Genomic DNA, 26,015 nt, shown 5'->3' with positions numbered 1-26,015 from the left:
TATGCCAGAACAATCCTACTCACACTTGGGAGAAAGGCCTCAGAATAAGCATTTATTTGTTCTTTGCTCTTCCCTTGACTCAAAAGGCAGTGGGTGGGGGAGGCACAGGGGGAGATGCCAGAGAAGGGTATTTGTGTTAGAATTCCCTCAATAAGTGTTTCATAAAACCTTTGAAAATTATTGTACACCGAGATTTGCTTTTCTATATTGATGCTCACTGTGAATATTTCCCTAACTGGGTAATGTGGGTTTTCCTTCTAGTAAAGCGGGCCAGTGGCTCTCCAAGGGAGGAGATTTTGTTGCTCAGGGGACAGCTGACAATACGTGAAGAGATTTTGGTTGGCACAACTCGGGGAAGGGGCTACCGTTAACTTACAGTGGTTACATTAATGCACAGGACAGCCCCCCCCACCACAAAGAATAACCTGGCCCCAAATGTGAGTAGCTCCAGAGGAGACCAGTATTCAAAATAAATCACACAGGAGCATTCGAGAGGCTTTCTGGAAACCTCACACAAACAGTGTTGCAACTTCCTACCTCAGCTTCCTCTTCACTCCAAGGTTCTCTCTATAACAACAGCCACTCAAGGGACTGTCGTTTTGTCTAGACATCCTTCCTCCATTTTCTTACCAGTACATCAGTAAACAAACATTAAAAAAAAAAAAAAAAAAAGGTGGGGGGAGGGGGATGAAAGTAGCTCAAGAAAGATTTTGACAAGGACCCCAGGTGGTCAATGACTGAGAATGGGAAGCTGAGTCTCAGGGAGAACACAGAGGATGAGGTCTCTTATTTTCTAAGCCAACACAGCAACCCATTTGCCACGCTTCCTTCTCAAGGGACACAAGGGCGGGGACACACTCCACATCCCCTAACGGATTTCCATTACAAAAATCTCAGGCCACAATATGATGTCAACAAATGCCACCACAGATGGTCTGCGTATGACCATAACTTTCCAATCACCTTGTCATTCTACCAAGACAATCAAAAGAGGATCAACAAAGACCGTTGGAGAGCAAAGGTAGTGGATCCCAATCCCAGCTGCACGTTAGAATCCCCTGAGTTTTAAGTAACCACAAGTACAAATGCCCCAGATCATGGGACATGGGACATGGGACATGGGACATGACCAGGCCCCACCCCAGATCATGGGAATCACCATCTCTGAAAAGGGGCCCAGGTGTCTCAGCACCTAGTCAGCAGAATTCATTTCTTTCTGCCTGGGAAAGGGAAATACTTAAGTAAGGTATTCATAAACTTAGTTCTCAGACAATTCACCTGTTGCAGGTTGAGGTGGATGGAGTAGAGACCAGAGAGATCAAAAACGAGCAGCTTCCGGTTACAAGCCACAAATCTTCATGTCTCCATAAGAGACTGTGCTTTGAACACGTAACATTTATCGAGCACTAAGACCTAAACACTTCACTTTTATTTTTATTAATTTTTTTTCGCATTTATTCATTTTTGAGAGACAGAGAAAGAGCATGAGAGGGGGAGGGGCAGAGAGAGAGAGAGAGAGAGACAGAGACAGAGACAGAGACAGAGACAGAATCCGAATCCGAAGCAGGCTTTAGGCTCTGAGCTGTCAGCACAGAGCCCGATGGGGAGCTTGAACTCATGAACCACGAGATCATGACCCGAGCCGAAGCTGGATGCTTAACCAACTGAGCCACCCAAGCACCCCCAAAACACTTCACTTTTATAACTCAATTAACCCTCACAACAACTTAGTGAGGCAGTACTGTGGTATCATCCCCATTTTATGCACAAGGACACTGAGGCACAGAGAGATTAAGCATAACCTGTTCAAAGACAGAAAGCTAATAAACACAGAACCAGGACTTAGTCCCAAGAAACATGGTCCCAGAGCCCACTCTATCTCACTAGGGTGTGGGGCTTTCAGAGAGGAAACAAACTTATGCAACAAAGGGGTTCAGAAATAATCCAGTGCTGAAAGTTAGTCCCATATTTCAGTTCAGGGTTCTGAGGGCAAGATTGGGCCACGCCTGCCTACTTGGGCACCGGCCAGGGCTCACGTGGACCCCAGGGTCCCTGAGACACTGCCTGGCCCTCCGTCAACGTGGCCAAACATTCACTGTGACCACCGTTAAGACGGTCCCTTGCATCAGACCTCAAACCTGCACTCAGGATGCTTCTTATTTTTAGCTCCTTCTAAATTTAGACTAAGGCGATAGTCCAGCCTCCCCATTGTACAAATTTTCTAGTTGTTTTCTTTACTATTTTAACTGCCGCTGTCAGTGGATACTTCTTTATCTCTGCCTCATTACGGAGCAGTCTTTCAGATTATTTTATCCTGTTTCCTTGCCTCTTGTATTTTTCATGGTGAAATGGGGACTAGGAGCTGCTAGCGACCAGAAAGAAGGCAAAGAGGCTTCAGCTGCTCCAATTGGACCGCCACTGCCCAGGGCATTTGAGAATTCTTCTGGAACGTGTTAATGCTGAAGAAAACTAACACGACGACTACCTTTTTGCTTTATGCTTGAACCAGTTTTAATGACCTGAATTTGACCCAGGGGACTGTGTTCTGAAGGATTTTGATCATCGCAAAATAGTATCGTTTAACTGGAAAAGAAGCAAAGGAATGGATACATCTTCTAAGAATGATTCCAAAATGGAAATTTTAATGTGTTTTAAACACCGGTAGATTTGGTGGAGTAAGCACTCAGCCTTCAAAGGTGACTGGCCTGAAGGAGGTAACATGTACTATGTAGAGGTCAGGTAGGTTTAAAACTCCATCATATAAAAGATGGGACAGCTACTATATATACAGAATATACTCAATATTTCTAAAATAAATACATGCATGCAAATACATTTTAATTAAAACAATTTTAATAAAAATTTGCAAAACGTACACACACATACACACACACACACACACAATTTTTTAAAGAAGAAACACCCCAAAATAGGGACAATCAACCTTTATTTAAACAGTTTGTTTAAACAGTTCCAAAAAAACTTTACTTGTAAAAACAGGCCATGGGTTGCATTTGGCTTGTGGGTTGTAGTTTGCCAACCCCTGCTTTATATCCATAGCCCACAGGAAGGGCTCAGACGGAAAAAAAAAAATTCAAAGAAAGTTGAAATACACTGTATGTACATAGTACATACATCCAGATCTTATAAAAATCCTTTAAATAACCCAACATAACCTAACACAACAAGCCTCATTCAGAGTCATATTACAGATAGAAACATCAGTCTCTGTGAATTGAGTTTTACGGGATCAATCCTGCCATCTTGTGGTCACACAAAAGAATAGCCTTCGTGGTCTCTATTCCCCATAGGGGTACACAGCTCCCTGGAAACATTTTCTAAAAATTTGATTGGGGTGTGGGTACTGCAATGACATAATGAGTCAAGGAAGTCAACAGCAGTAAGTGTGATCAATTTTCTGAAGCCTCAACTTGTCAAATTCCTGCAACAGCCACTGAACAAAAGAATGTGCTCTCCCAAGGGCTCTCCTGGGGATCTATTCTCATCAAGCCAAACTTCAGAAGGGAATTTGAAACAGAGTGACAGGAGGGTGCCTGGGTGGCTCAATCAGTGTCTGACTTGGGCTCAGGTCATGATCTCGTGGTCCATGACATTGGGCTCTGCACTGACTGTAGAACTTGCTTGGGATTCTCTCTCTCTCCTTCTCTCTCAAAATAAGTAAATAAACTGAAAAAAAAAATCAATGGCAGGGCAAAGAATATTCAAAGTACCTATACCCAGAGTTTGAAATCAAAGACTTTTTTTTTTAATTCAAGTTTTGAAAAGAAAATAAATCCAAAGACCCCAACTTACTAAATCAACCCCACTGCTAGAACCAGGTCATGGAGAAAGAAGTGACAGCAACATGCTATTGACTGGTGGGCTCATTCACGGACCCTCACTCAACAAGAACGGGGTGCTGTGGAGCAAAGTGAAGCAGGTGTCAGCCCAGTCCCAGGAACAAACTCAGGACAGAGAGACAAACCAGTAAGAACAGTATTGTACGACTAGGGCCCACGTGAAAGAGGTCTTTGCAGGGTCCTAGGGACCCGGAGCAGGGAGGCTTCAAGGGGCAGATAGCATACAAGTTGCTTCTTTTTTTTTTTTTAAGTTTATTTCTTAATTTTGAGGCGGGGGCTGGGGGGAGGGAGGGCAGAGAGAGAGAGGGTGAGAGAGAGAATCCCAAGCAGGCTCCACACTGTCAGTGCAGAGCCTGATGCGAGGCCCAAACTCACAAACCATGAGATCATGAGCTGAGCCGAAGTCAGATACTTAACTGACTGAGCCACCCGGGTGCTCCCAAGTTGCTTCTTTTAGGGTAAGCACAAGGTTACAAAGGGATAGGGAGAAAGGCTGAGGGCAGGAAGCGCAGTGGGTAAGGCAGGGCATGGTTGCACCTGTGGACTCCTGCTCCGACTGGAGACCGGGCGAGCCCGAGAGAAGCTGACCAAATGAGAGCTCTGGGCGTATTTCCACGCGGGGCAGCCCGTACCCTCTCCCACACAGAAGGGAAAGCACGGGCTCGACGGTTTGGGGGATGGTGGCGTGGAAGGCAGAAGGGGGGACCCGGAGCCTTGGTGAATCTCTGTCATCTCCACCCACAGCCCAGACACGGGGGCCTCTACCCATTCGACTTTCTCCAAAATGATACACAGCAGCAACAGCTCCGTGTGTGACAGGTTGATTAGTGGACAAACGGTTACTCCGCAAGAACACAAGTCCTCCGACCCCTGGAAATTAACAGGAAGCACACACTCTGTAACCAGTTCATTTCACTCGTACATCTTAGGCCTGCTGGCCCCAGGCCACTGGAACACACACGCGCGCGCGCGCGCGCGCACACACACACACGCACACGCACACCCCCCGCCAGCAGGTCCCGGCTGACCCGGGCTCAGATGCGGGTCCGGCACACGGCGCAGCCATACCTGGGTTGCTGCTGAGGAAGGCCAGGGGGCTGTCGTTGAGATCCGCGGGGCCGTCCGCTCGGTGGGGCGGGCAGTCCAGCAGCTCCACACCCCCGACCAGCTCGGGGTAGGTCCTCACCAGGAGGCCCAGGGACGGCTGCGTGAGGAAATCTTTGAGCACAGAGGAGTTCAGGGTGCCTGCAGCCCGGCTATTGATCTCGAGAATCTCATCTCCCGCTTTCAGGCCTGCCAACGCGAGATGGAAAATGTTTCATTTCACACGCACATAAAAGCAGTGGCGGCCGCAGCATCGAGTCAGATCACAACAGCGTAGAAACCCTGCTGTAAAGGGCACGTGGAGTCACCTGTCGTGGGCCCCACGGCCCCGGGAGCCGGTGCAAACAGGCTCTGGTCCTCGACAGTGATCACCAGGTGATCACGCGGGCCCCGGTCTCAAAGGTTCCGGGCTCGGTCGTGACAAGCGTGCCTGTCTGTCCTGCACACACACCAACTAAACACATTTTCTCCTTCCCGAACCCACCTGCTCTGGGCACCTTCTCCTCACAAATGCTAATTCCGGCTATCATCCTCAGTTTTGAGGGGAAATGGTAGAAATGCTCTGGGTAGCTGGGGCGGCTCAGTCGGTTAAGCGTCTGACTTCAACTCAGAGCATGATCTCGCGGTTCGTGGGTTCGAGCCCCGCGTCGGGCTCTGTGCTGACAGCTAGGAGCCTGGAGCCTGCTTTGGATTCTGTGTCTCCCTCTCTCTCTGACCCTCCCCTACTTGTGCTCTGTCTCTCTCTCTCTTTCTCAAAAATAAATAAACATTAAAAAAATTTTAAGAAACAAGAAAACAAATGCTCTGATTGCTATAATCAATATGTTTTGTACACACTTGTGCAACAGTGCACACATGTGGCACGGCCAGCTAACATCTCTTTGCTCACTGCTATGGAACCAAAGTGCAGTGAGCTTCTTCTGGCTACGACTATAGAAAATCAACTTATTCCAAATCCAAACACGATCTAGAGAACCACATGTGATCATTTTTTGCCCTCCACACCCCCCCCCCCCGCCTTTTTTGTAACTATATCACGGCTTCGGGGTGAGTATCTTTTGGAAGGTCCCCAAAGGTTCTGCTGCTTTTGCAAAGCATGCTGGGGGAGTTGCCAAAGTATGGGACCCAAGGGAACTAGCCCAACCCAAAAGAACAAGAGGTTGTGATGGACCCTGCGGCGTTTCAACCTGGTATTAAAAGAACATTCCAGCAGTTTGAGAAAGGGAGAGGTTAGAGCAGAACATGAAAAGAAATATTGTTTCAGCTACGAAGAAGACAAGAGTCCAACTCTCACTCTAAAGACTCATGTGGAAGAACAAACTTGGACAGGGAAGTGAGTGAGGGCAAAGGTAAATGAATAAACTGCAGAAATGAGACGCCACTCAGCTCCTCAGGTATCCACGGATCCTACCTCTGAGTCTGAGGGAAAGTGTTTCCACAGAGAAGTTCGTACTTCCCGGCTTCACCGAGTCACAGCCCTTGGCTATCTGTACTCGGGTTTCCAAAACACTTGACATCAACCTTCTACCATAAAACACTCCAGGAAACGCTTGGAGTGGGGAGGCAACGGAAGACAAATGTTTTTCTCTACTCAGAGGTGGAATTCTGGGAAGCTAAGCACTCCAGTTTTAGGTGACAGATTTTGGCATCACAGCATTTGAAATGAAAATACAAAATTTCCCCATGTGGAACGTAGTTTGTTTGGTTGGTGTTTTTTAAGTCTTCTCTCGGAGACAACCCTTTTGGTTAGACATTAGAGGAAGTAATATAAGGAGAAACAGAAGACAGGACTTAAACAGCTAGGAGTTTTGTTTTGTTTTTTAAAGAAGTTCCAGGTTTACCATGACTGGTGTAGCAAAAGTGTATAGTGGGTTGAACAGTGACCCCCCCCCCCCCAAAATATGTCCATGTCCCAGAACCTGTGAGTGGGGCCTTATTTGGAAACAGGATCTTTGCAGTTATAATTAAATAAATGATCTTGAGATGACACCATGCAGGATTGTCTGGTGGGTCAAAAACCCACCGATAAATGTCCTCTGAAGAGAGGCACAGAAGAAAAGATAGACGTGAACAGGGTGGTGATAGATACTGCTGGGGGTCAAGGAACACCTAGAACTGTCAGAGGCTAGAGGAGACAAAGAAGGATTCTTTCCTAGAGACTTCAGAGGGAGCTGCTGACACCTTCGTGTAAGAATTCTGGCCTCCGGAGCTGTGAGAGGACACATTCCTGTTGTTTTAAACCACCCAGCTTGTGGTCATTTGTCATGGCAGACCTAGACAATGACTACAGGCAGTTGCCTGAGTGAGTTATTCTCAGTATTAATACGTGAGTGTAGACAGCCCAGCAGTAGTGAGCAATGAAGTGCCTCACTGGGGTCCTGCTGTCACAGTGTTACCGCGTAACAGCTCTGTGACCGCGGGCATGTTACTGAATCTCTCCCAGCCCCCGTTTCCTCATACGTAAAAGTGACCGTGCGCTGAGACTAAGTGAAGTAACCCATGTAAAACTCTTAGCACAGCATTTGGCACATTGAAGGTATTCACTAGACGTGAGCTCTCATCAGTATGTAGCAGAAGAAAAAGGAAAGCTTTTCTTTCTAACAGAAAACCACAGCCTGCTTAGAAGCAATCCCCATAATCGACCGTGGCAAAAGCTGTGAAGTATCTAGAAGATACTCTGCCCTGGAGAAAGAAGCACACGGTTTTCTCAACCGGGCTCTGTCCTGTGGAGCCATCAGAGAAACACTCGGGAGGACAGCAAACAAGATGCCAGCTCCCAGCCTCGGATGACCCCAAGAGAAGAATGATGGGCCAGAATGAGCACACCCAAGTTGAACAGAGATTAAGTGTAACATAACTGGTTTTGGTTCAAAGAGTCAATTCCGTAAGTATAGCCAATGCGAGATCCAGGGGACGGGTAGGCAGATATTAAAGGGGGATTCACCATTAGTTCATTATAGGCCAAAAGCCCCAGGTGGTTAACCAAAATAAATAAGAGACTTAGTTATAACATGATGGACATCCAAGGCTGTCTATAGAGAAGAATAAGGGAAAACGGTAAATGGAAGCTGAAGAAGGGGAATGTTTTGTGATTAGAGATCTCCGAGAAGAGGCCTTACGGTCTGTAGTGGGCTCTCCATTATCCAGACGTCTGCACAGAGAGGCTAGAATTAACATTAAAAAACCCAAATCTCTCTCTCTTTTCTAATGTTTATTTATTTTTGTGAGAGAGCGTGAGCAGGCGAGGGGTAGAGGCGGTGGGGACAGAGGACCCAAAACGGGCTCTGGGCTGCCAGCAGGGGACAGTCCGACGTGGGGCTCGACCTCACAAACCACGAGATCACCACTGCGCTGAAGTCAGATGCTCAACCAACTGAGCCACCCAGGCGCCCCAACACAAGTCTCTTGCTTGCCACTGCCCTCTACATGGGTGTGTCTGTGGCCCCAGTGGACAAAGGGACATCACTCTTAAATCTATAGAGGACAGTGCTATACAAGGCAAGCGGGTTGGAACAGACAACCATTTGTTTTTATCTAAAACCAGGGCTCCTGGATTCAAAGAACTAAAACAGGATGTGACTGAAACTGAGGCAGCGTACTTCTCCACCCCCATACCACGCCAACGGGCACACTCATCGTGCTGCAAGAGATAACGATCAGACTTTGGGTTTGTGGGAGAACAAACCCTGCCACGTCTGCTCCCAGCTGAGATACAGCTTAGTGAATGTGGAGACTCGCCTCCAGGCTGCCTTTGGCCTTGAAAAGTATGGAAGGAAAATCCTCCTCTGTGACGGCGGTGAATACATGACTTTGACTTTATTCCCCATTTGTCACACTTCAGCCATTTCTGTGCACAGCCAAGGGTGCAGGCTGCCCTTCTCCGAGGCTTACGGCACAGGGGGAAGTAACCTGGGTAGGTAGCTCGAAGGTCGTGAACACCCAGAACTGAGCTGTACCAAGACATGGAGGCAGTTGGCAAGGTAGGCCACTCCACCATTTTCTTGTCTGCTCCATTCTTGTCTGCTAGAGCAGACAGATGCAAGGCATTACGTCTAAGTGCAACTGACCCAGACGTTTTGGCCTTTTATTAGACAGGTATGATATGGATGAAATGAAAAGTTCCACAGCAAGGAGAATGAAAGGAAAGTGGGTTTTGAGCCCTATCTAGCGGCCTGATTTGTTTATGGTAAGTATGGTAGGCTGAAAAGTGCACCCCCCCACCCCCCAAACTCATGTCCATCCAGAGTATCAGAATGTGACCTTAGTTGGAACTAGGGTCTTTGGGGCGCCTGGGTGGCTCAGTCAGTTAAGCGTCTGACTCGATTTTGGCTCAGGTCATGATCAGACGGTTTGTGAGTTTGAGCCCCACGTCGGGCTCTGCACTGACAGTGTGGAGCCTGCTGGGGAGTCTCTCTCTCTCCCCCCCTGTCTCTCTACACTTCCACCACTATCTCTGTCTCCCAAAATAAGTAAATAAGCTTAAAAAAAAAAAAATGAATGGGGTCTTTGCAGATGTAATTACGTTAAAGATAAAATCACACTGGATTAGGATGGGCTCTACATCCAATGACCGGTATTCTTATAAGAAGGCCATGTAAAGATGCAGAGACACACAGGAAAGAAGGCCATGTGATGAAAGACAGAGAGATTAGAGGGACGCAACCACAAGCCGAGGACTGCCAAGGACTGCCAGCAGCCACTGGAAGCAAGGGAGAGGCATGGGACAGATTCTTCTGTCAGAGGCGCCAGAAGGAAACAACCCTGCCCATACTCGGATTCTGACCGTCTGGCCTCCTGAACCGTAAAAGCATAAATTTCTGTTGTTTTTAATCACTCAGTTTGTGATAATTTGTTACTGCAGCCTTAGGAAACCATCACAGGAAGCAAAAAAATCTAGGCTGAAAAGATTCTCTCTGAGTAGAAAGAGGAAAGAGAGTTGGGGTTTCACAAGTAGCCCTGAAAGAGAGTTGGGGTTTCACAAGTAGCAGTGAGCCCTGGGAGGGCCGCAGGCGGGGTGTGGCAGAACAGAGCTCTCTCCGTGGGGCAAGAAGACTGGATCCTGAAACCCTGGGTTCTCAACTTCTGCAAAGGTCCCTTCATGAGCAGGAGAAAGACCACATCCACTCTGAAGGAGCTTTGCAGGTTCAGGGGAGAGCCAGCATCAGCTCTGGCCACCGGAGCACAGAGGGCTGTTCCTAAATGCTGCTTCAGGAAAACCCCTAGGACCTCCATACCATCGAAAGACGATCACGTCAGATTAGAATGGAATTTCCCACCAGCCCCAAGGAAACGGGCGCAGAATCAGATTTAAGATCCAAAATGTGACATTAAACACTTGCATTTATAGAACAATATGCATATTCCCTGGGAGGGTTTTCAAGGAGACAACGTTCAAATAATCTTTACCAGTGAACCCTTTGGGGGTGTCTTTCTCATCCACCAACCAGAGAAACCCCCAAGGGATTTTAAGAGAGATAGACAGACAGTTACGATACTCAGTCACTTACCTTTCTTGGAAGCTAAACCAGTTTCCTTTACACTATTCACATAGAGCCTTCGAACGCCATCTTCTTCCACAGAGGAAAGGGAAAAGCCTAGAAAACACAAAGACAGAATGGTAGGGCTCACACCTTCCGAATGTTTGCCAAACAACACGAAATACCTGCTGTGAACTAAGTATGTTCAATGTTTTCGGTTACAGTTTGGAGCAATTGTTTTTTCCTTGTTCGTATTATTTTACAAAGCACACAAAAAAATGTATTTTTAGATCACTCTAAAAAAGCCACTACTTGCAAAAATTAACATTACCCGGTACATCTCTCCTCACACCACCTACCTATCAACCCAAATGGAAGAAAATTATTTTGTTTTACCTTGCTTGCTAGCAAATGCCACAGTTTTATTTTTTCCATTGTCTCCTCCACAGTGCAAACGGGATGATTAGCATATCTCAACTGGGTCCTTCGGCTTTTTGCAGCCAATCCTTGTCCTAAGATATGTTACACCTGAACAACTCTATGGTATGTGTCCAGCCATATGTATTGCTATATGGACACCGAGTTTAATTTAATAAATCTTTGCATAGGGGGATTAAGTACTGACTTACTTTACAAATCTTATTTTATACTGAAATTCATTGATTGCACATTCTACTAGAGTGTGATCATAAGATTATCTTATACTTGTCCAGGCTTCCAGAGCCCAAAGCTCATTAGCTAATCAATCTTGGGCTTGCTACATCCTTCGGGAAAAAAGGCAGAACCAGACCCTGAGTTTCCAGGTGGTTTGGGGATCTGAGGGGCTTCTAATTCCGTGGCCACAAGCCCTGGGCACCTCAGTTTCTAGACATTCTCATTACAACTCTTTTCTGATCAGGGCGACTGGCTGGCTCAGTCAGTGGAGCATCCAACTCTTGATCTCAAGGTCATGAGTTCCAGCCCCAAGCTGGGCACAGAGATTTTTATTACCTTTTTAATGTAAATTTATTTATTTTGAGAGAGGGTGAGACAGTGCAACAGGGGAGGGGAGAAAGAAAGAGAAAGAGAGAGACAGAGAGAGAGAATCCCAAGAAGGCTCGGTGGAGAGCCCGACACGGGGCTCGATCTCACAAACTGTGAGATCATGACCTGAGCTAAACTCCAGAGTCGGGAGGCTTAACAAACTGAGCCACCAGACACCCCGAGATTACTTAAAAGTCTTTTCTGATCTGTTATCTCCTTTCCCTCAAGTAAGAGACTGTGGCAAACACCCCGAAAAGAGCAATCAGAATGAATGCAGTTGTGAAGATACGACATAATTTCAGGTCTGGGAGAAGAATAATCCCCTAATATAGGTAGTTACCTTAAGGGTGAAGGCAGAAAAAAAATCACAGTGCTTTTGAAGAGCAAATAAGCAAATAACAACAAAACTGAATAATAAATTACAGGACTGAGACCCAGGGAGTCATCAAGACTTTTCAGGCCGTGTCATAACGAACATGGGTTTTTCTGTTTAGTTCACAGGATCAGGAAATAGATACCCACACTTAGGCAAAACTACCAACTGTCTTCGCCCACTACAGTATCATAACTCCCTCAGATGGGGAAACACAGGCCATACCCTGAGGACTTTCTGGTCTTTATTTGACTCTTACTTTGAATTCCATTCTTATAGCAACTTGTAACGTTCAGATTATGTTTCAAGAAGACCCACTCAAATCGGGGCCCCTGGGTGGCTCAGTTGGTTAAGCGTCTGACTCTTGATTTCGGCTCAGGTCATGATTCGTGAATTCGAGCCCCATGTTCGGATCTATACTGACAGTGCGGAGCCTGCTTGGGATTCTCTCTCTCTCTCCCCCCTCTCTGTCCCTACCCTGCTCGTGCCCTGTCTCTCAAAATAAACTTTAAAATAAAAAAAAAAAAAAAGAAGAAGAAGAAGACCCACTCAAGTAAAAATAATTTTATACATGAGCCAGTTAAGTGATATTAGCCCTAACACAGGTTTATCTATTTGCATTTCAGTAGAGAATTTCTCTTATCTGTTAGAGTAGATGCAGAATCAGGGGCAATGCCAAGAGAAAGAATGGATACAAATTCATTAAAATATAGGCATTTCCTTTCTGAAATGCTGAGTTTCTGTCAAGTTTTGAGACCACATTTCTTTTTCTGTTAAAACAAGTGAGCAGGGGCACCTGGGTGGCTCAGTTGGTTGGGCGTTTGACTCTTGAGATCAGTTCGGGTTGTGATCCTGTGGCTGTGAGATCAAGCCCCATGTCGGGCTCTGTGCTGAACGTGGAGCCTGCTTGGGATTCTCTCTTTCTCTCCCTCTCCCTGACCCTCCCCAACTCCTTCTCTCTCTCAAAATAAATAAACATTAAAAAAAAAAAAGTGGGCAAATGACAAGGTGCCAGGGGACAGGATCAGAAGATGCCAGTTGGTGACAGAGGTGACAGTTGAAAGCCTGATACAAACCACATGAGGCCAAAATCAGTGGAGATGGCTGAACTATTCCTTTGCCCCCTTCCCTCTTTTCTTGGTCTATTTTTTTTTTTTAAATAATCAAAAGATAATAACAAGGACTACAAGTGACTATGAGATTGGTGCTGGGCAAGCATGGCTCCGAGAAAGAGATCAGACCCCTCTAGTTGGTGGGAAATCTCTGTGACAGGACTGCTGAAGAAAGCTTTTGCAATAAGTTTTCTGGAAGTTCATTCAAGGGAAGCCAACATTCACAAAGGGAAACGGCACTTCGGCTCTGCACTGGAATTCATATTGGAAGACACCTGTTGGGGGGTCAGGCAAACAGGACCCCCTCCCAGCATTCAGAAAGGCAGCTCTCCCCACGCTCAGCTACACAGCACACACTACCTCGGGCTCTCAGAGACTCAGGGAGCAGCCTCCATTTCGAGATGCCAGTAATGTGCCCACGCAGGGGAGGGGGATTACAGCCATCTCCTAAATTAACACATGTAAGGAAAATATTGTATATCCTACAGTTGGATTATTTTGAGATCACTGGAAAACACAGTAATTTTGACAGTTTTTTTCTTCCTTTCAAATAGGATAGCAACAATCTAATTCCCAGCCAATAAACGTAACATAGCCCCAGATGACTGCCAACAGGAGGCAGAGGGAGTTATTCAAAATAAACCCAACTTAACCCACCAGGAGGAGGCACCACGAGCGGCAATAATGCTCTCAAGAATGAAAGGAAGTGATTAAAACTAAGAAGAGAAACCAAGAAGACAAACGCCTGTGATGAGCAACCAGAAGATCCCTCATACTAAAATCTATAACCAAGGAAAAGTCATGGCGTCATCAGAAACAGCAGGGGAGTACTCAAAACCAGATTCCAGGATACAGGGAAATTCAGCAAATAGGACAAGTGTGGACACCTCTGATAGAAATGGTACATGTGACCAAAAATGCAACAGCAGAAGTCCCCGTAGAAGAAGGAATGTTCACTTGCTGCAACGATGCATCCTTTACTTCAAGGCAGCCTGGGGGTCATGCTTAGTCTATCTCATAACTCTGTGAACTAATTTCAACAATCAGTTCAGGTTGAGATGCAGGGAAGGGCGACTGAGAGAGATTAAGGAAGGGCCAAATCTTGGGGCGCCTGGGTGGCTCAGTCGGTTGAGTGGCCGACTCTTGTTTATGGCTCAGATCATGATCTCGAGGCTCATGGGTTTGAGCTCCACATTGGGCTCTGCACTGACGGTGTGGAGCCTGTTTGGGATTCTCTCTCTCCCTCTCTCTCTGCCTCTCCCCTGCTCATTCTCTCTCTCTCTCAAATAAATAAACAAAAAAAAAAAAAAAAAAAAAAAAAAAAAGAAAAGGAAGTGTCAAATCTTTCCACTGGTTCAGTCAGTTGGATTATTAAGCCCTATTTTCGTCCCTAAAGTGTTCTAAAATAGAAGACAGCATGTAGTTTGTGTTTGGATTTTTGTATGTTGGTATATGCCAGTAACTTATATATATACTGCACTGTATATATATTGAGCTCAATATACGGCAGGAAGCCAGACTTGAGTGGGTGCTAACGTTAAATACTGCTGAGCTGAATTTAGAATCCTTGGTAGTTCTGGGGGCACCTGGGTGGCTCAGTTGGTTAAGCCCCCGACTCTCAATTTCGGCTCAGGTCATAATCTCACTGTTCATGAGATCGAACCCTGCATCGGGCTCTGTGCTGGCAGCAAAGGGCCTGCTTGGGATCCTCTCTCTCTGCCCCTCCCCTGCTCAAGTGCTCTCTTGCTCTCAAAATAAATAAATAACCTTAAAAAAAAAGAATCCTTGGGGATACCTAGTTGGTTAAGCATCTGACTTCAGCTCAGGTCATGATCTCGCAGTCCTTGTGTTCAAGCCCCGCATCAGGCTCTGTGCTCACAGTTCGGATCATGGAGCCTGCTCCGGATTCTCTCTGTCCCTCCCCCACTTATGCTCTGTCTCTCTCAGAAATTAAAAAAAAAAAAAAAAAAAAAAAGAATCCTTGATAGTTCTGAGGTCAGAGGCAACCAAGTAAGTCTCTTAGGATGGGGGACTCTTTAACTTCTCCGTCAATACGCTGTTGGAACACCTTCCACCAGCATGAACTGGGCGCTCAGAATAAATGGTTTTGCTGAGGTTATTAGCCACACATAGCAGGCTCTAGAAAGTGAAGTCCAAGAATCGGCACCATTGGTGACTGATAGTAACGTAGACAGAAACTGAGATTAAGCACTGTGAGCACAGCCGTTAGACAATGGCACACCTCCAAGCATGAGCTTTGAGAGTTTACAAAAGCAGTGGCGGTCCACGACAGACTGTTAAAACAAAACAAAACAAAACACCCTGCTTCTTTACCTCAACTATTTTGAGAAGTACTGTTGACAATACTTTCTAGGGTGATGCCTGAGGTGCTAAAATACCTTCAGGGTGGAAATGTAAATGGGGTCTGTGAGCGCTTGAGTCGATAGAAACATATAAAAAGTATAGCTTTTTTTTTTAGAGATTTTTTTTTAATGTTTTATTTATTTTTGCGACAGAGAGAGACGGAGCATGAATGGGGGAGGGGCAGACAGAGAGGGAGACAGAATCACAGCAGGCTGCAGGCACTGAGCTGTCAGCCTGAAGCCCGACATAGGGCTCGAACCCACGAACCGTAAGATCATGACCTGAGTCGAAGTTGGACGCTTAACCAACTGAGCCACCCACACGCCCCAAAAGCATAGCGGCTTTATGCCCAGTTCCCGAGTCCAAGCACCCGTCAATCTTACAGTTTCATTCCAAGACCTTGAAATTCAGCCCTGTCTTGCTTCTTGCTACTTAAAGAGAAAAGGATAACTGTCACGGTGCATCTCACTTTGGAGAAGCCAGACACTTAAGTTACAGCACTGCCACCAACTACTGCTTTAATTACCAAGGTCACGCTTCCGATGCATAATAAGCCTTCTGTAGACGTTTATCCTCTGCCATCAAAAAACATCCTCTGGGTGTATGATGTCTTTAGTTTCAAGGTCAAGAAGTAAACAGCATGAAGGTGCAACGCAAGTGACCAGGGTCCAAAATGAGGTTCTCTTCATTAGGCCAAATACCCTAAGGAATGTTCAGAGATGAAGAGTAGTGGCCTGTGGGAGCGACTATCCTGCTGGTCAGTGAAAGTTCTGAAGATGCTCAAATGCTAAGAAGCCAAATTAACTTAATTCAGAGAGAAACCGTAAATGAGCAAAGACGGTAAGCTCCATGTGTCTGCATCAGGCTTTCTGGTTCTCTTCCTTCCCACAAATAGCAGGGCTAGAGTCCCCTTGCCCCTTGGGGGCAGGCGGGGCCAGGGGAACTGGCTTTGACAATAAACTGTGAGGCCACCAGCACCTGGCTCACAGCGCCTTCTCTCTTCCCCTCCGCCAAGAGACAGACAATGCCCCAGGTGGCCGCTGCAGGCCTGTGTCCGAGAGTGAGGGTAACATAGAGTCAAGCCAAGCCACAAAGGATGCACGGTGAATTCAGGAAGCCCATTTCACTGTTCTGAGCCACCTCGGCCAGCCTCGCCACTCCTGACTAATATCACCGTCTGGATTTCCCCTCGTGGTTTCCTCAAGCACCAACTCCACTGCTATTCAAATCATACAGTGTGATGCTAAGCAGTCTGGGACATATGAAGGGACGACATATTCGGCTACGCCAGAATGCAGACAACTGTGTAGAAAACCATCAACACGGCAAACCTGTTATTCTTTCAAAGGTCTGCTTATAAGTTTGGCCCCTGGCTGGCCATCCGGGAACTTGGATTTTGGGTGGGTTCCCAACACCCTGACGAGACTCACAGGGCCTAAAATTTGTACAAACGATATGGCTGACGCCGAACTCCAGCTTTCCCCTGCTGGGAGCCTGAAACTTTGGTACATGCTAGGTAGAGTGCGTCTACATGACTGGGCACTGAGTCTCCAACAAACTTCCCCGCTAGACAACACCCCACGTGCACTGTCCCAGCTTGTTGCTGGGGGAACCGAGGACGTCCCGTATGACCGGGGAAGGACTCTTGGAAGCTTGCACCCACTTTCCTCAGACCTCACCCCATGTGCCTTTTCCCTTTATTGATGCTGTTATTATAGCTTCTCTGTAATAACTCACAGTCATGACCAGGACGATCTCCTGAGTCCTATGCGTCCTCTTAGTGGATCAGCAAACGTAGGGGTGGTCTTGGGGACCCCCAGCACAACACCGAAATAAGTTCTTTTTACATTATTTGTGGAGGAAGGGAGAATAATGAGTATGTTTGAGGAAGAGGGGTGTGAAGGGATCATTTCTTCATTACTAGGGTATATCATACTATAATCTATTCCCGATACACACATTTCCTATTTACGACAGAACCCCAGTGACCCAAAGTTATGAAATTTAACCCCAATGATTAAAGCTATGAAGTTTAGGCTGAAGTCTGCATGGTACCCACAGTAAATCTCTTCCCTCCCCCCCCCACCCCCCCAGTTTGGCCGCTGTGTATATAGCACAGAAGCCAGATGTGCTATCTGTTTTAAATAGGCCCCAAAGACGTTTTACTGAATTGTTAAGTAAGTGCCTGTTTACACAGGAATTGCTTTAACTTGAGAAACACCAAAGATCAGAGAAAAATAAACATACCATAATTATCACTGGCTGTATCTGACTTCTCAATCTGGATGTTCTGAGTGACTTTTGGACAAATTTCAATTTCTTTGTACAGCTGAAAAATGACAAAGAGTCTGATTAGGATTGCATTACAAATATCTTATTAGGAATAGACATCATTTTGTAAGTCTATTTTTTTCACAATTGATACTTGGAAGTAAATTCTCATCACATCACAGCCTTTTTACTGAACCGAACCCAGTAAAAGTCAAAAGAGAAATTTAAAATGCACGCTCCCAAACTTGGCTACCGTTCCAGTTTCTAAATAATGTCTCTTCCCTTTCTAGATCTCTCACAGACCTGAAAACTATTGCTAAAGTAACCAAAAATCTCCAGTACTGGGGAAAGAAATCATTAAAATCAGAAAGAGGCTATAAAAATCTTGACAAGGGGGCGCCTGGGTGGTTCAGGCGGTTGAGTGTCTGACCTCGGCTCAGGTCACGATCTCACGGCTTGTGAGTTCGAGCTCCGCGTCAGGCTCTCTGCTGTCAGTGCAAAGCCTGCTTTGGATCCTCTGTCTACCACCCCCTCTCTCTTCCCCTCCCCTACTCTCTCTCTCTCTCTCTCTCTCTCTCTCTCTCTCAAAAATAATAAGTAAACATTTAAAAAAAAAAAAAAAGATCTTGACAAGGGATTCCTAGAAATAGGAGAAGTTTCTGTTCACATGCCATTTTGCCCTAAAGATTCATAGTAGCACAAATAGGTGCCGACAAAGAATAGCATTGAAACAGACAATAATTTATATAAATGGAGGAGATTCTCTTTTAGCCACTGGATTATACCAAGTTAGCTAGAAAACTAAGGCACGTAAATTAATCAATTCTCTAGAAACCCAAGAAAGCCGCGGGGGGGGGGGGGTACGGGGAGGGGCGGGAAAGATAACAGAAAGCTGTAGTTCGCATATCAGAAACTTTACTTCGATTTAATTTAATTCACTTTCATATGTCTACAACAATCAGCATCATGGACAATAATTTATGAAGGTTTTCTCAGCTGTCCATGTGCCACACAAGTGTCATTCCATTCAACAAGCAAGGGAATAAGGCTGGAGAGGAAGCACTTTGCTAAAGGTTTTAAGGGCAGAATGGGCAGAACAGGGATTTGAACCCAGGTCTCGCTGGCTCCAGAGGTCAAGTTCTCTCCACTATACGGCAATGCCTGGTACACCACCTCCAGGTGGCGCTGAGAGGTACCACAACTTCTTAGGTAAGCAGGACAAAGGCCATTTCCAAAGATTATGATAAAAATTCCAAAACAAATAAATGTGTCAAAGCTCATATGGAACTGGAAAACTGTCATTCAGTTTTGAAATGAAAAACTCTGGTGCCAAGGTCAATAACAGAAGGCTGTGCTTTAGTACGAAAGAGAAGTCTTGGTGGTTATTGAAACTTGCTCGCATCTCTGACCACACAGTCATTCACCCAGAAATAACGTAATTCAGGCAAGTAGAAAAGAATGGTAGTTTCTTTCTCTTCACTTTCTTAGGGAGGCTGACAGGTGGAAGAAGGAGCCTTGGAAAGAGGCTGTTAGAATAGAAAGGGGAGCAGAGTCCTGGGAACAACGACCACACAGCCCAGATACTCTAGAACATCCTAATTTAATGCAACTTCCGCCAAATGCAATGTGTTAGGGGTGTCATCTCATGTGGGTTTTTTTTTCCTTTTATACTTCAGAAAAATGTTCACTCGAATAAATTCTGCAATCAGAAGAAATCAGTTGTGAAACTGATCTTTAATTCAGAAAATGCGGTTACCAAAGTTATAAATACCAAATATAATAAAGTTTTATGCAATATTTTAGGACGCCACGGAATGTGCAATAAATGCTATGCACTGTGTTTCCTTCAAATTACTTTGAGCCTCAGTTTTACTTCTTACAAATTTCCTCGAGAGTCAAACTCTTACCCTAGGTGGCAGTATATCACTGTTGCAATCATCTCCAGAAAGTTCCTAATGGTTGCCACAGATCCAGGGGGAATACAGCTTTGTGAATAATCTTTCCCATTCTCTCATAATATTGCCTCTTACTTTTCTTTGGAACGGTGTGAAAGCTGTTGTGTCTTTTACCAGCCCCAGACAATACCTAAGTGTGATCTAGATATAAGCCCCTTGGCCACAGTGTGTTCTCAGAGTGGTTAGACTAAAATTGTGTTTAGTAAAAAACACTAATAAAAACATAAAATCTCAAGAAGGATATGCACTTTAAAATATATTTTTTCAATGCAACTACAATCCCTATCTGAAACTAGAAATGCTGAAATTTCATAGGTGTTATATAAACATCTTTAACAGCAAAACGTCACACGCGTTCCCTTTATTTTATTAAGTCAATGATGTGTCACATTTTCCTTCCCTTTTTTTTAATGTTTATTTATTTTGAGAGAGAGAGAGAGAGAGAGGGCACGCAGAGGAGGAACAGAGAGAGAAGGAGAGAGAATCCCAAGCAGGCTCCGCACTGCCAGCACAGAGCCCAATGTGGGGCTCAAACCACGAACCCTGAGATCACGACCTGAAATGAAATCAAATCTGATGCTTACCCAACTGCGCCACCCAGGTGTCCCTTTCCTGCTTCTCAAAGAGCAGATTAAAAGATCATCAGATTTAAGAACAAACTTGATTGCCAGGCATTCGAGTTATCATGAAGTCAGGATCATGTCTCACACATCTCCGCTGGGTGCCCTGGTCCAAGCCAGCATCACCCGCTGCCCCAATTACAACGCACTAACCCCCTGCTCTTTCTCAGCAACTTCTCTTGTGCCCTGTGGTCCATTGGCCATGTGGCACATGTTCTACGGACACAGAGCCACAGTGAGCCTACTAAAACAGAAGTCAACCAGTGTCCTTCTTCCTCTGGGGTTTCCCCTCTCATGTAGGCCCTACATGGCCCATCCTGCTCCCCTCCTCCCTCCTCTCTTGCAGACTCACCCCCTCTCCAGCCACTGACCCTCCTCACACACAAGAAAACAACCTCCACCCTCGCCATCCGCCCCCTGCCAGGGCCTCACCCAGCTTTGTTCCCTTAGCCTAGAACACTTTCCTCCAAAATACCTCTACGACTCACTCTCTCACCTCGCTCTGTTCACACATCAACCCAAACACAGCTAAAGGGGCAGAACACTCTGTTTTTGGATGCCCCACCTCTCTTTCCACTTGACCTAACCTTTTCTTTCCAAGCTCTTCACATCCTCTGAAATACTGCACGGTTACATGTCGTTACGCAAAAAATCTACATATTTTTGTATGTCTCCACAAACTTGAGTGTGGGTTCCACAAGGAGTAGAGATTTTTTTCATTTTCGCTCCTTTTAAGTAGGCATATGCCCAATGTGGGGCTTGAACTCATGACCCTGCGATGATGAATCACATGCCCTGTGGGCTGAGGCCGGCCAGGTTGCCCCGAGGAGTAGGGATTTTTGATTGTGTATCCCAGTGCCCAGAACAGGCACAGTGGTGCCAGGCACACATAAATGCTAAATAAATATTTGCTGGATGAGTAAATAAATCAACTGACCAGTGTTTCTGCAAGCTCTTTATTCCCACCTGTCACTTTAAGAAAAACACATTGAATAAGGGTCTTGAAAAGCCAGTGCCTCCCTATTCATTATCAATCCATCGATGGGGCCTAACAATTAACCAAATACAAAAAAAAGTGGCCAAACAGGTACCACTTCTATTAAAACATAACCAGCAGAGCAGATAAGTAGACGACCGACTAGTCATGGTCATTCACAAGCAAGAGGATCCCCTAACCCACCAAAGATACATCCTAGACCCCTCAAAGCTTTCAAATCTAATACACACTTTTCCTAATAACTACAGACTTTACTATTAAAGAATGTCTGGTAAAACAGTGTCAGAGAATAAAACATATCAGGACAGCCATCTATGAATGAGTTACTTACAAGGAAACAGCTTCATACGTGTGTGAGTTTCGCTAGTCTGTCAAAAATAAAATGGAGGTGGGCTACAGAAACTAATCGACCGTGTATGGTCTGATGCTTATTCAGTAAGGGTCAATAACCTGAAATCTGTAAACTCTCAAAAAGCCTCCAGGAACGCTGTGTGTTCAGACACCCCCTGCCTCGGAATGACATTAGAACAAGTTTAATGGCCTATATGGGGGATTGGAAGCCAGGGACCCCTGGGTAGAATCCAAGGGGTCTGTGAACTTCAATGGTGGGGAAAAAAAATGCCATCTTTATATCCACTAACCTGTAACTGAAACTTAGCATTTCCTTCAATCATAAATAAATGTAGGCAACGAATACAACAGTACTGGCAGTGACTATGACCTTGTCACCAGTAAAAATCATGGTTGTTCCCCAATCTCATTCAGGCTGCTGCCAGTACTTCAAAACAGTAGTAGCTAGCGGATCTCCCGCTAGGTCTTATTATTTAAGGAGCCAATAAATAAGCACACGTATTATCTATAATTGTAAAAATATCTTGGATAACTATTGCAACGTAATTATGCCATAGGTGATCCTATGTGTTTTATTTCGTGCAACTGAAAACAGTAATCTGAGAAGGGAGCGTGAAGCTTTGCCAAGTTGCCCAAGGTATTCTTAAGAACAAAAAAGTGAAGAAACTTGGTAAAAGCAGAGATGCGAGTAAGCAATACTCACTTGCAATCTGAACGATAAAATGAACGAGCCTATGGCATTCGCTTCCTCAGGGACCTCTGAGCTGGAGACCTTTTGCAAAGAGCAGGAAAGATGCCATGCTCTCTTTGCATTTTAGACTCTTAAAAAAAAATTGTGATGAGAACATCTGTCCGGCAATTGCAGATACACACAGACCAAGGTTGGTGCGCCTCAGTCTCCTACACCAGATGAGCCACCCAATGGCCAAGACTCAAAAATAATAAGCGCGTCAATATAATTTCAAAAGACATGTCTCAAGTCCCTACTATGTGTGAAATAGGAGGGCCATGGAAGTCGGTTAGAGGCAACATATGAAAGTCTTAACCACCAAGATGCAAACATACCGGTGGTCAAAGAGCTATCCCAGTCTAATCAGCCCCGCACTTTCCTTTCTTAAGTAAGGAAAAGGGTTTTCTTTCCTCTGCTCAGAGAGAACAAAGTCAGGGCTCTGCCCCATGCCAGCCAGAGGAAAAAAAATAAATCAGCTACTCTCTCTGTTAAAAGCTCCCTCTCCTGTTAATGCTTAATTGTTCAGGCGATGGTTGAAAATAGACTCATCATTTTGATCTTTCATGGATTGCATCACATGGAAAAGTGCGACAAACACCCTCCCCCTCCTATTTATTAGAAACACTTAATGGGGCACAAGGGAACATTTTAGGATGATAGAAACGTTCTAAAGTAGGGCTGCAGTGGTGGAAACATGATGGTATGGTGAAACCTCACTGAATTGTGTGCTTAAAAACTGGTGAGCTTTAGGGGCACCTGGGTGGCTCAGTCCGTTAAGTGACCAACTTCAGCTCAGGTCACGATCTCGTGGTCTGTGAGTTCGAGCCCCGCATCGGGCTCTGTGCTGACAGCTCGGAGCCTGGAGCCTGCTTCGGATTCTGTGTCTCCCTCTCTCTCTGACCCTCCCCTGCTTGCTCTCTGTCTCTCTCTCAAAAATAATAAACATTAAAAAGATATTGGTGAGCTTTATCGCATATAAGTAAACGTCAAAAAGAGTTGACTGAAAACAAAATTCCCTATTAAATTTTAAATCACGCTTCTCCTTTTCAGAAAGAGACTATGCGGGTTCAAGTTTTCAATTCTGCTTTCTGTGGTGCAACCATGTCTGAAGTCATCCTGTTATCATTCACGTATCCACGGCCAGCAGCTCGGTGGCCCCCAGAGGAATGACTAAGTGCAGAGAGAGAAGAACAAATTCTAAGATAGAGGCGCCTTGCTCCCAAATTGTCTCTTTCCTGGAACTGAAAACTATACCACTCGGCTAACAAAGAAGAGCTTGTTACTGTGTTATTTCCATGACAACCATTTACTGAGCATCTATTATGTGCACTAGTATCTCTCATCTTTGCAAAATCCTAGAAATTAAGCCCAGTTGACCCTTGAGCAACGTGGGTTTGAGTTGCATGGGTCCACTTTTCCAGAGTTTTGTTTTGTTTTGTTTTTTTTACAGTTACTGCAAATGTATTTTCTCTTCCTTAGGACTTTCTTAATAACATTTTCTTCTCTCTAGTTTACCTGATTCTAAGAGTACAGTACCTAATGCATGGAACATGCCAACTGTGTGTTCACTGACTGTTATTGTTATCAGTGAACTTCCAGTCAACGGTAGGCTATTAGTAGTTAAGTGTCGGGGGAGTCAAAAGCTGTACTTGGATTTCTGACTGTGGAGGCGGTTAACACCCCCAACCCCCGCGCTGTTCAAGGGTCAACTGTATTAGCACGTCTTTTGCCAATATCACAAAATTCGTAAGCAACGGGGCCGACATAAAACCCATCTCTAGTTTAGAACCCAAGTCTCATAATGAAACCCAAACATACCTAAATGTCCCCAGGCACCTATATAAATACAATTACAAAAGACTGGGACATAGACTCACACGGCAGCATTTTCACCCAGAAGGATTCGACCCATCGGTTTCAATACCCAGGTAGAAGTCATTCAAAACCAGAGTTAGTGCTTTTGTTCCTGACAATAGCCAGCTGATCTTTGAGTCACCACGCTGCCGGGAAAGCTAGGAATAATAACTAAAATTCTACCTGAGGGTCAGCTCTGGATTTCAATTTCTCACGATCGCACAGCCTCACTCCTTGCAGACACAAAGGTGGCATTTCTACTCTACAGACACATTGTGATAAGTAAGGCCATCTTCGCAAACTTCCGAGCTCTGAATGAGGTTCATTTATTTTAGAATTCGTTCTACTTCACCAACCACAATTAGTACAAGCACACATATAATTTAAAAATAATCTCCTACAGAATGTACTTGGACAACCGTCATAAACATTACCAGCTCATAAATGTCCTCCTCGGGCTTTGGAACGTAGTGTTGCATTTTGTTTTCTATTAGAAATTTCAGACGCAGGTAATGAGCAGAGTGATCCAGTTGATGTGTCTGGGACAAAAGAAAGGAAAAAGAAAACGTTCAATAGTAAACAGGAGTATTTAGTGCACCACTGACATATTATCACTATCCCCCGAGAATCATAGAGATTTGTTACTGGGGAGGGCGTATGGTTTCTACACCTCCTAGGAGGTTTACCTCTAAAACTCAAACTTGAAACGAATTTTCATTGAACAGATGAGTAATATTCCACCGACAGCTTATGATTCAATGGAAATAACTGAGTCACATCTTCACTTCTGCTTATCTGAGTCATTACCCTCTTTAACACTGGTTTTGCAACAGAACCCCATCAGATCAGGGAGGCCCTTCAACATAATTCCAAACATACAGAGGTGATTAAAGAAAAAGTCACAGAAACAGTAAGGAAAGATTCACAGTGACAGGGAAAAGCTGTGCCCTGGCAACGTTGTTTTTCTAGCCACATGGGGACACTGGGACAGTTGCTAATAGTTCATTTGCAGGCGAGTCAGCGTGAAGACAAGGCATTTGGATTTCAGTCTTATTTATATACACCCCAAGTGAGACTCCCTCCGGGGGCAGTGCAGACGGGCATGTGTCCAGCACTGGCAACACATTGAATGACTTACCCAAAGAAAACAATTCTAAAATAGTTAAGGGTTGAAATTTCCAGGCCTACTCCTTTGGTTCAGAATGGGTCGACGGATTTTTCTCCTCTAGAGAGTCACCCTCGATTTAACGTTGCGGTAAAAGCGATAGTCGCAACGTGGCTTTATAAATAATCCTCCACGTGCATTCGTGAAGATGCAGAGAAAAATGTAAGAAAATGCTCTTTGAAAGTTACATGGCAGCTTGAAAATGTATTGTCAGAAAACGCTTAAGTGAAGCCACTTTTTAAAGCATTCTTATCCCTCAGAGATGCATCCCAAAGCACTAGTAGATAAAAGATATGATGTCTAAAACTCGCTTCCAAAAGAATCCAGAGCAGGGGGTGGGAGGGGATGAGTAAACAGATGAAGCATAATTTGGTAATTTTGGTTAATTATAGAACCTTGGTGACAGATACGCAGGAGTTTATTACACTATTCTCTGCTCTTACAGGAGTTTGAAATTTTTCATAAATATTAGATCTCTTCACACCAAAAGCTCTACTGATGAGAATTATTGCAATATAAGTGAAAATTAATCTTTTGCTGGCTTAATCCTCTTTCTACCTACCCTGACCCCCCCCCCGAATTTTAAAGGCTAAACTAAGAAAATTCTGATAATTATTCCAATAGTAGTCATTCAGTCCCATCTAACGAAATCTAAAGTGTGCCAGATGCTGTGTGAAACACTGCAGATATAAAAATTAATAAAACATAAATGCAGCCTTCAACCGTGTGTGTGGCTGTGGGGAAGAGGGGGGCAGAAAA

The 26,015-nt window shown here is 45.0% G+C and overlaps 1 protein-coding gene across 10 annotated transcripts in view; it reads right to left on the bottom strand.

Annotated features, from left to right (window-relative positions):
* TIAM1 (TIAM Rac1 associated GEF 1) overlaps positions 1-26,015 on the bottom strand; it is a 388,818-nt gene that overhangs the window by 51,651 nt on the left and 311,152 nt on the right. For all 10 annotated transcript variants that reach the window (XM_078452850.2, XM_078452848.2, XM_078452849.2 and 7 more), the window contains 4 exons: positions 24,526-24,630; positions 17,561-17,642; positions 10,472-10,558; positions 4,929-5,153 (listed from right to left, as the gene is read on the bottom strand). In XM_078452850.2, coding sequence (XP_078308976.1) covers positions 4,929-5,153; positions 10,472-10,558; positions 17,561-17,642; positions 24,526-24,630 — 499 coding nt within the window. The remainder of the gene's footprint in view (positions 1-4,928; positions 5,154-10,471; positions 10,559-17,560; positions 17,643-24,525; positions 24,631-26,015) is intronic.

Source organism: Panthera onca, chromosome C2 (genome assembly GCF_046562875.1).
Source record: "Panthera onca isolate mPanOnc1 chromosome C2, mPanOnc1 haplotype 2, whole genome shotgun sequence".
Taxonomy (NCBI): domain Eukaryota; kingdom Metazoa; phylum Chordata; class Mammalia; order Carnivora; family Felidae; genus Panthera; species Panthera onca.
Note: the sequence above shows the minus strand (reverse complement) of the source record. Positions and strands in the feature narration are given on the sequence as shown.